Source organism: Aulonocara stuartgranti (genome assembly GCF_965226115.1).
Source record: "Aulonocara stuartgranti genome assembly, chromosome: 11".
NCBI classification, from domain to species: domain Eukaryota; kingdom Metazoa; phylum Chordata; class Actinopteri; order Cichliformes; family Cichlidae; genus Aulonocara; species Aulonocara stuartgranti.
Window position 1 is genome coordinate 13592846 of NC_138947.1, and position 10988 is coordinate 13603833.

At 39.7% G+C, this 10988-nt stretch overlaps 1 protein-coding gene across 1 annotated transcript; it reads right to left on the bottom strand.

Annotated features, from left to right (window-relative positions):
- Positions 1–449: 449 nt before the first annotated feature.
- On the bottom strand, positions 450–4248 carry uts2r3 (urotensin-2 receptor 3). The gene is made up of 2 exons (XM_082550232.1): positions 4005–4248; positions 450–2548 (listed from the first exon to the last, which is right to left on the bottom strand). Exon 2 carries the CDS (start codon positions 2448–2450, stop codon positions 1311–1313), a length of 1140 nt encoding a protein of 379 aa, XP_082406358.1. The 5' UTR covers positions 2451–2548; positions 4005–4248; the 3' UTR covers positions 450–1310.
- Between the last annotated feature and the right edge of the window lie 6740 nt (positions 4249–10988).

Below are 10988 nucleotides of genomic sequence, written 5' to 3' on the forward strand. Positions count from 1 at the left end.
TTGACCTCAAAGTTCACACCTAACCAGAAAGCTCTGTGTTTCTGACCAGTTACACTCTGCCCCTTTTGTCCTGTTATCCCTTCCCCAACGTTACTCCTGTCTGTCAAACGGCAATATTTGCTCATGTGCGTCAAAGAGCAGCAGGGTCTGCGACACAGTACAGAGCAGCCTTTGAGTCAGACAGACAGAGACAGACCTTTGCAAACGAGAAAGACCTTCAGGACTGGCTGTCATGCTGACACAGACACAAACAAAAGTACGAGTGGAACTCAAGGACTTCTTGACCGTATTGTGCCTTTTCCTTAGCGATCCACATATTTTATACCTGAACTTTCCTGTTGTCTTGACATTTGTTGTTGTTTTTTATATTTTTAGATTTCTGGTGGTGTTGATTACCATTAGTAAAAAGATCCAGTGACACAGTGAATTAAAGAAAGCGTACTCTTTATTCAAGACTATATATTATAACCTATATAAACATCAGTTATAGTCAACACCAGTAGAGAGCATGCAAAGCATCACATGGTTCATAATAAGCCAACACATTTTCAAACCCAACATGCAGGTCAAGATATAATTTTAAAAACAAATTCTCAAAAAAAAAAAAGAAGAAATGTCAGAGATTGGGGGGAAAAAACAAAAAGACTTCTGACCCACTAATACATAATTCATTATGTCCACAAACAATAACTCAGAAAAATGTCCCAGCGAGGTCCCGCGCCGACACAACCTATTGTTAAAAAACAAGCGTTTCCTTTGATTGTTCTGAAAATAAGGAGAAGAGCTTCAGGGCTTTACTGGAAATGCTTGTGCATATGCAGCATGTGGTATAAACCCAGGCTCCTAATGATTACTGCACTCTGTTTACTAAATAAAGCTGACGGTTTTGTTCTGGGGTTAAACAAGATGACGCGTGTACACATGTTGCTGTAGTATCATTAGTGACACTGCATACATTTCCCAAAGTTAAAAGAACATTTTAAAAACCAAATTAAATTATGATAATAATAATAATAATTCATTATCAAAGTGACAGCGGAATATTTTGCAGTTACAACTTTAGGTGACACATCTTAAAGACTCAAAGACTCAAAGAAAGAAAGTTAATCTCCTAATAGGAAACATTGTCCTTTTTACAAAGCATTTTTGCAAAGTGCTATCATTTGGGTAATGTTTTTCTACTTCCCTGGGTTGCAGGCTAAGATGAAGTGAATGATCTTTGGTGTCTATTATAAAGCATCCATATACAGTACTTGTATGTGCACATATACATGCACACACTCACATTATGGTCTATTATTATAGTGACACTACTCCAGAGAGCTGCTTTTGCGGCACAGCTGATTTGCTGATGTCAGCAGCTGTCGGTTGCTTTTTCGTTTTCCAGTCAACAGTGTGTAAAAGAATGGATTCACACAAGAGTTTCCGTAAGTCAGACCTGTGAGGATACGATTCACTGTCACCTGTGTGCCCACTGGGACTGTCCGCAGCATGTCAGGCTTGTAGAGAGGCAGCAGCTGCCAGATCCAGAAGGGAAGAAAGCAGGCCCAAAAGGCCAGGACAATCCCCAGGATGAGGAGCAGGACTTTGGGTTTGGGAGCACGAGGAGGACAAGCATTGTTGTTGTCAGTGGCCCAGGCTGGTCGTGTCTGTGACACCCAGTAAAGGCGACCCAGTGTTGCATAAAGTGCTCCAATGGCCAGCCCGGGACCGAGAATGCTAGTGCAGAAAAGCACACTCAGATAGGCTTTGGAGCTCTCCTCATCCCATGCTGGGACGCACAGCTGGCCCTCCTGGTCATCCCCATCTTCCAGGTGCAGTGTGATCATCATGGGCAGGCTGAGAGCCACCGCTAGCCCCCAGGCGAGGCCTACACGCAGCAACTTGGAGGAGTTGGAGGATGAAGTGTGTAGTGGGTCAGCAACAGCCCTGTAACGGTCCAAACTCATGGCGGTGAGAGTAAAGATGGAGGCGTGCATGGTGAGGAGATCCAGGCTCAGCAGGAGGCGGCATCCAAGCTCGCCAAAGGCCCAGCCAGATGCCAGGCTGTCATACACGATGAAAGGTGCGGTGAAAAGGTACAACAGGTCAGCTAGAGCAAGACTCAGCACCTGGAGGTGAAGAGAGGAGGAGGAGGTAGAGGAGGTAGAGGAGGTAGGAGAGCTGGAGTTGGCAAGGCATGATGGTAAAAGGAGTCTTGTCAGGCAGCAGGCTGGTAATGCTCCACATCTTCTCCTGCTTCTTCTCCTGCGCCTCAGAAGGAGGACCAAAGTGTAGAGGTTTCCTGTGATGCCCAGCAAGGAGAGGAGAGAGAGGAAGGAGCAGAAGAGAACTGTGGATGCCAAACTGGGTGATGGAGAGATGGAAGGAGAGGAGGAAGGCACAGAGAAATTGGAGATAAAAGGGGAGGTGTAGGTAGAGGGTGGTGGCAAAGAGCCTGAAAGGTCCATAGTGTGATGTTTTTTGTTTTGTTTTGTTTTTTAAAAAGGAGAAAAAAGCTTTAGAAGGAATAAAGTCAGTGAAATATCAGCTGAGTAAAAACGCAGTTCTAGCAGAGGCAGAAGGGGAATGGATGGGGTCAGGGAAAAAGAAACAGGTGGAGAGGAGAGCAAAACAGTATCTGTTAGATTTTTCAGTATATTATATATATATCCTCTTATTTTTACTCTCTGGTCACTCTCTGGTTTTAGGAGATTTTATTTTCTCTATGTGTGTTAAGAAAAACATAGCTTGTATTTGGATTTTTGAGGGTGCCTCAGTTTGATTTATGCATATTTAAATCATAACAACCAATAAATAAAGTCATATAAACATGCAGAAATGAAAGTGTCAGCTAAAGCAGAACCCTCTCTGGTTGGCACTGATTTTATAGTTTTATACACTGTTAGAAAAAACATCTTAACAAAAACAGTAATATTCCAGCAGCTGGGGCGCCAAAATAATACCGTAAAATAACAGAAAATAACTTACTCATAAAAATACGGTTATTTCCAGTAATGAAAATGCAGTTTTACAATTCCCCTCTGGCCATCAACAGTAGGTGAAGTGTCTTGCCCAAGGACACAATGACCGAGAGTGTCCGAGCCGGGGCTTGAACCGGCAACCTTCTGATTACAAGGCGAACTGCCAACTCTTGAGCCACAATCGCCCTAAGCTGAGTGATACTGTTGTGGTTTTAGTAAAATAATTGGATTTTCAGAGCAGGAGGTCTCCAAATGAAGACAATGAATCTAGACTGAAACCTCTCGTTCTTTCTCAAGGTCAGCAGTTGGTCAATAATTTAGAGACGGCTTAAATCAGCAGACTCAGCTCTAAATGATTGCATCTTTTCTTTAAATTGTGTGTTATGAATATGGAATACGTACTAGTTTTATTTTCAAGGACAGAAATACATTATCAGACAATTCAAAACTATGAGCTGGTTTGACTGGCGATTTTCTGGAGCAACGTAATCAGCAGTGACATCAAAGCAGACGTGGGGAGCCTGACAGAAACGGGCTGCGTGATTCGCGGTGACCCGGGCGGCACCGGGGTTAAGAGCTACTGTTGAACTCTGGAGGAGCGGCTGAACCCCTGCGGTGCTGCGTGGCTCCACAGGTTACTTGCTCCCTTTAAATAACAGCGATATTAATGACAGGGCCTCACAGATCAGGAAATTTTCCAAAATTTTAAATGCTTTAATTCTCAATTTACCCACAAATTTACCCACAAACAAAATAATTCAAACAATGTGGTTTCAGTGTGTTTAAAGACTGCACTGTCAGCATTTAATTTATGGCACTTAAAATATTTAATCAAGGCCTCAAAGAAAACTTTGAGGAGCCCCGAATTTGGGGAAAACATCATGTAGTAACTCTTTTTTAAAAATAAATAAATAAGGCTACTGTATGTCATTTCTCTAAAGCAAAAACTTTTTGGTTTCTGAAATGCTTTTGAAAGCAGAGAAGCTGCCATCAGTATAGTATTAATCAGAATAATTACTGAGATTTCTTTTAGAAACTTACTTTAGATCAGTTTAGTCCCAGACACTGTAAAATAATATTCCTTTACTTGGTGAAAAAACTCAGTTCCCATTTTGAAAGCTCCCTCTTCTCATGTGTTGTCTTGAAATCCCCTCTGACCTCTTCAGCCATAAATTGAGGTTTTCGGCTGATTAAATGCAGTTATGTGGTGATAATCTTCATCCAAAGCCTGTGAGCTGATCTCCGCTGCCTGTCTCGCTGTCTGTCCACAGCTCAGCCACTGATGTGTCTGACCCAACTGAATGTGTGTGAGTGGAAAAAAGGGGTGGGATGGGACGCTAAGTGAAGGGAGGGGGTTACCCTACATACTGAATATTAATACAGAATTGTCCTGGTCCAGGGAGGCCCCGCAGACTGAATTAGAAGTTTAATTTTGCCCTCATTAGAAGCATAACAATAAAAAAAATAGAGCAGTGATTTATTTTAATCACTCAGTAGTTAACAGTAAATAGTAATGCTTTCAAAAGCTCTGAATTATGACTGACGGTATCCTGTATCCTGAGTGTGCCTCCACTCAGCAGTGCTGAGTAAGGATGTAAGAATTTAAAACAAAGGTATTATTAGTGTCTATATTTTATAGCTGGGTTTGGGGGGGGGTTACCGTAAATTTCATGACTCTCTAATAGTTTCAATACCTTTGAACCAAGCATAAATCTCACTGTGAACTCACTGAAAGGTCTTTCCATGAGAGTTAAGAGTCTGACCATAAATGGTGTCCTAACATCATATTTTGGGAAATAATCACATGGTCTGTAATTCACAGTTATAACAGCTGCTGCATAAAATTTAAAAACCTAACCTACCACTAAAGAGCCATGAAACCTGAATATTTAATATCATAAAGAAGCAGGTTTTATGTTCAGGAAAACACTTTAGTAAGGACATTTATATAAAAAGGCAAAAAAAATGTAGGGAAAAAGCAAAACTGTAAAACGGATGCTAGTGTAAATGTTATTCCTGTTATTACTTCATTGGCCAACGTCTTTTCTGTATTTGTTTTATAAACCCTCGATAAAGAAAGTAATGTCAGGGGCACTCAAATCAAAATGCTTTCCTGTCCAGACATACACACAAAAAATGGACTCAACAAGCACCTAACACGACCTGCACTATTTTATAGGCCAAATGGTCTTCAACGTGGCTCGCTTTGTGAATAAATCTTGACTTCTGCTTCATACGTGGAAAATGTAATCATATATATAAAAAAGACCCTTAAAATTGAGTTAAAATTCTCTGTGGGAATTGCAGCGAGACAGACTGACACAGCAGTGGTATTTGTTGTCATTTTGTGACACACTGCAATAACTAATGCACTTCAACTTACACCCAAAGTCAATACCATACAGCTCGTGTTCCAACGTCTCACACCCCCACGAGGGATTTTTATGATGATTTGGTGTTTAAATTATAGAGGAAATTAATTACCCACTATACTTGCCCGTATCAACATTTTTCCATGTCAGAGCAAAGTTGAACTGGTGCAGACTCACTGAATAAACGGGTCTTTCAGAACTTATAGTTGCATGTTATCCACTGAGTTGTTTTTGGCTTGGCAGTTGTCGAGCCTACAGCTGTGGTTTGCCAGCTTCAAGAGGTTAAGCAGCTTGGTAGTGATTTAGTTGAGGCTGCCCAGTAAAATGTGTATGCTGTGTGGCTCGTGCTGGTGGAGGGGACTCCATGTTGGCTGCTTCATACATGTGAGGACATACATAAGATAGACAGAGACAGGCAGTAAAGACGAAAGGGGGAAGGGGGGGACATACCTATCCCCACGGGGTGTGAGGAATTTGAACAAATACCTGGCACAGACATGCCAAAATAGGGGATTGGGGGGAGAGGGCCATATGCATGTGAAGACCAGGCTCCCTCATACAAGGAGATGGACAGGTATATAAGTTGAGTGGATAGAAATGAGTGCCAAAGTGGCAAGAAAGTTTTATTAAAGGGGCATCAGGTGGCCTGCTCGTATCAGATGTACAGCAGTGTAGAAAGTTGAGTTGAGTTGTCAGATGAGTATGAACAGTGAAACCAGGCGTTTGGGTGCAGATGTTACTCATATTTAACATGGAGCAGGGAGAAGCAGACTGAGAGAGTCTGAGTGCTGCGCTGTTTATTTGTCTTTGTCAGAACACATGTCTGCCCAGACACATTATATAATTTCTAATTAAATTTACCTGAGTGTGTTTTTTCCTATACTTTGACCTAAAGATCTTGTATTTAGTCTCTTTAATATCGAGTATGCAGATAAGATCTAAAGCCCAGAGCTAACCTAACCCCTTTTTTTGTAACTAAAGCTGTATACAATGGGCAGAGCTATGCTGGTTTTGTATTGTGTAATTGTAGAAACATTTTCTTTTATATGTTAAAGAGTTAAATAATGACTGTTATTTTTTAAATCTGACTCTATAACTATAGATTAATTTATAAAGTGACTTTTTTCATTTAAATAAATTATATTTATCTGTTTGACAAGATCACATACAGTCTTTTGTTTGTTTTTGTCAATTAATCACCATATATAACATTAGCTTGTTTGATTGACAGTATTTGGTAAACTGTGATGGGAATGTTTTGACTAAAATGCTAAATCACTTGTAAAAGCTTGATGAAAATTATTTCTCTGCTCATACATTAATGTATTAAATGATTTAGCTCAATGTGATAACACTATCTTAATAAATAAAGTAATTTAATAACTGTCTTATAGATGGATAAAAAAAACTTTAGGGCAGGTACAGATCATAGCTGACAGTGAATGGATTGCATATGGGAGTCTATCCGCTGCACTTGCCTGACATAGTTCATTAAACTAATTGTGTGGCTGTCAAAGAGAAACATTCGCCACCACCTATAACACTCCCAGGTTTCTGGAGGGCTGAGATATCATTAGAGCACACAGTCCCTGGGGTGTTGTTGACTGCAGGATTTTTAAAACAAAAGAAATCTTGATTTACTTTTTTATTAGTCAGTATTATTCTTTATCTTTACAGTACGCCCAATTGTAAGCGTTGCAACCCTATCCAATCAGGACCTAGTCACAAAATGACAAATACCCTCCACGTAAACACAAACAGCTCCCTAACCTTTTCCTGGCTGTCCTTGCTTTCCTCAGTCATTTCATTAATTAGCCAAACCATTTCTGAGCAAACTGACTAACAAATTGCCTGCCGGTGAGAGTCCTCACGTCGTAGCCTTGATTAAATGGGCGGACATTTGCGTTCATGACAAATGGTTGTTGGACTGGGCTGATTCACAACTTGTGATGAGTTATTGATCCCCACTACACCCCCCCCCCCCCCCTCCAAAGCCTGTCTGCTTTGCAGTTACACATCAAATTTCTCCTGTTCCCTCAATACAAACCTCTGTGAGAGCACAGAGCTCAGATAGATACGCTTTTTAACGTACAATTCCCTACTCATCTACTTTTATTAATTAAATACATAAATAAATACATCAGATTTTGTAGATTATGCAGGGCTACTCTTTGTATTAATGACTTCATTTTGTAAAATTACAGAATAACTTCAGCATTTGTCAAGTAGAATTTGAAGAGTTTAATTAACATGTCAGTTTCAAATTTATATTTTTACTTGACGTATACTTAATGTTTTAAATTTCCTAACCTCCTGAGACCCAAACTCTTTCATGGCATGCATTTGTAATTTCTCTTTGCTATTTGGGCTGATTGGGACCTGATGAATGTAAAAACAAAGAATTTGATTTTTTTTTTACCGGATTTTTGTTTCTGAGAAAAATGAGATCCACATATGAGGACACTGGTTTTAAGTTTCGACAGAACAGTGGCAGTATAACGTCCTCGTAAGCGGATATCAGGCCCTTGTAGAGAAAAATTTAGTATTTTGGTCTAGACAACCCAAAATGTGATGTCCACATATGTGGACGGCAGGTCCTAGGAGGCTAAAATAGCATTCAATGCAAACATCATTAAGCTTCTTAATTAATTCCATTATTACATCTGTCTGTCATTGTTTTAATACTATTCTTAAAGCACTTATTCATGTTGGCACGTTCATGTCTTCATCCTATTGCACTCATGGTGTCGCAGCTTAAAAATAAAACACAAACACTTTTATTTACCCTTAAAGTGGAAAAATTACATTTGCAGATGTTTTATTTGTGGCCTTCAACAGTCCCAGTTTCTCCCCCGTCTTAATGAACTGATTGAACAAATTCAAAATAAATCTACTAGAGAATTTTCTAGACAGTCCTTTTTCAGAAGCAGTGCTTTTGTGCATTTGGTCCTATTGAGTATTATACCTGGAACACTATACCCTCACAATTAAGGAGCACAAAATCTCTTAACTCCTTCCCCAGACCTATACAGCAGCAAACTGGATACTCGTGATCTGAGGTGATGTCACCCTAACTCTATTTTTACTGTCTGTTCTTAGTTAAAAATTATGTTAATGTCTTTTTGTGTGAGTTTTCATAAATGTTCTTCAGTGTTTGATGTTTAATATTTAGTTTATATTTAGTCTTCTGGATCTCATATGTGCTTAGATGCCTGCAGATGAAATTATTTCCAAATCAGGCACATTTACATGCTGGATTTTGGTGCTCATAATTTAATGTGAATCATATATTTATTGTTAAAGAAAAAATAAAATTAAACAAACTAATTCAAACTAGATGTTTTTTAACCTTACATACAGGGTATGTAAGATTCCTACACTTACTTTCAGTCACATTTCTTTTGTTCTGTGCCCACAAGAAGATTTAACCTCTCCCGAACTCTTTCATGGCATGCATTTTTAATTTTTCTTTGCTATTTGGGTTGATTGGGACCTGATGAATGTAAAAACAAAGAATTACCAGATTTTTCTTTTTTTTTTTTTACCTAAATTTCGTTTTTTTTAAAAAAGGAGATCCACATGTGAGGACATTCGTTTTAAATTTTGATAGAACAGTGGCAGCATAACGTCCTCGTAAGTAGATATCAGGCGCTTGTAGAACAAAATTAAGTATTTTGGTCTAGACAACCCAAAATGTGATGTCCACATATGTGGACGGCAGGTCCTAGGAGGTTAAGCAACACCGCACACTGAATAAGTATTCGCCTAACCCTGGAGTCACAGAGCATCAGATTTGGACATTTTGCAACCATAACAAAATCTGGAACTTGTTGTTACATGACACTGAGCCGGAGTTTGCTCCTCCATCTGCAGAAATCAGATCAGCCTTTCACAGGCACATGTGGAACGTTATCATAGCAGCCAGCCGGGAATTGGACTGTTGCTTTGCAAGCGGGATTGTTTAGTAATGCCATCATATGAGATGTTGTAGGTGTTACAGAGAAAACGCTCAATAACAATCCACATGTTACAGACAATAGCACGTAACTTTAAAAGCATTTCTGTGAAAACAAAAGTGTAAGTAGGGATATTTTCTGTCTGTCTAGCTTCTTTCAAGTCATAAAACACCTAAGGTGTGAAGCTTTTCTCTTTTAGTGTCTGCACAGCTGCTCATTTGAAATCTTCCCCTGTAATTACACTCTCAGAAACCAGGTGTGTGTTGCCCCTGGTCAATTAGCAGCCCTGTAGTCTGATTAGCTAAAAAACCAGTTTAGGGTATAAAGCTTTTAAGTCATTTAAAGTGCAGGTTGGTTGATGGATGCAAAAATTGTTTTAATCTGCCCACTGGTGGCTTAGATTCAGTACTGCAACGCCATGCATCCATCCAATAATAATATAACAGGCTAATTATGCAACCCTTCAGTGGGAACAAACCAGCATGCTAAAGCAGTATTTGCCTGAGCCTCAGATATGTGGTCGCTCTCCTTCTCACACTGCAAGCCTGCTGCAGACATTTCCCTCCAAACTGTAAAAACCAAAGTCAAGCAAGCACCCCATCACCTTTCCAAATCACTGTTGTACAATAAATATCAGTGTCTGAAGCTAAGCCATATTTGAAGCTAAACAGTGGAAATGTTGGCTCACTGTTTAGCAGTCAGAAATGAGCACTGCTGGTGGTTTAATGCACCATTACTTGCCAAACAAGTAAAAGGCAAAGTTTTGTTCCAGATGTACATATTTCTCCTCGCTGTTTGTTTTAAGCCACAACAGCTGCAACAATTTACCAGCATCATAACACAACACAAAAAGATCCAGAAGACCGTTTGACATGTATTTATCTATTTTCAGGCTTTTAAAAATATTGTTTATATGGAAAGAGGACAGAGCAGAGAGAAGGGCGAGATGGTTATGATGTCATTTTAACACCCATAACCATCAAAGATTATTTGAATTAGCAGATGTCTGTGCCTTTTAAACACAAAGGCCAAAAGGGCAAGCCCAGGAACCACATTAAAAAGGCACCAAATTGCAAAGAAATGTCTTTAAATTAATTTTGAAACCAATGTTCTGTTGTCTTAATAAAAACCTGGAGTTTCTTTCTAAAACTCGTGTTTTTCTGATAGTTTGCAAAGCCTGACATCACCATGCCGTCCCACGTCACCCTCTTTCTGCGTGACTCTTCCCCCCTCCTCCCGGAGAGTTTTCCATGGGTCAATTACAGTTACAACAGTGTTTTTACACCAGCGCTTATCCTATTTTTAAAAAGACACACTCTGTAGACACACTTTGTACATACAACATGTATAATACATTGACTAAACATTTTCACTTGTCAGGACATTTTGATTTTCCACTGCATATACTTGTCGAGACAGCTTCAGCAGTGGCCGTGTGAGGCAGATAAATGAACACCATTAGGTTTAAAACATCCAAAGGTGTATGGGCTCACGTTGGTTGGATGCAGTTGATTGTTCTGGCTGTTGCCCCAAAATCTGATCCCCGTTTCCATAGAATGACTGAGCTTATGACATGGGTCACTTCTTGGCCTCCTTAACTGAGATTAAATCAGATTAGTAAAGGCAAACGCACAAACACACACTCACACACATGCACGGACGCACACAAACTAGTAAACTCAATACTCCGGTTACAT

Bases quoted from the DNA above. Each gene is read 5' to 3' on its own strand.
- uts2r3 (XM_082550232.1), bottom strand. From the start codon at position 2,450: ATGGACCTTTCAGGCTCTTTGCCACCACCCTCTACCTACACCTCCCCT.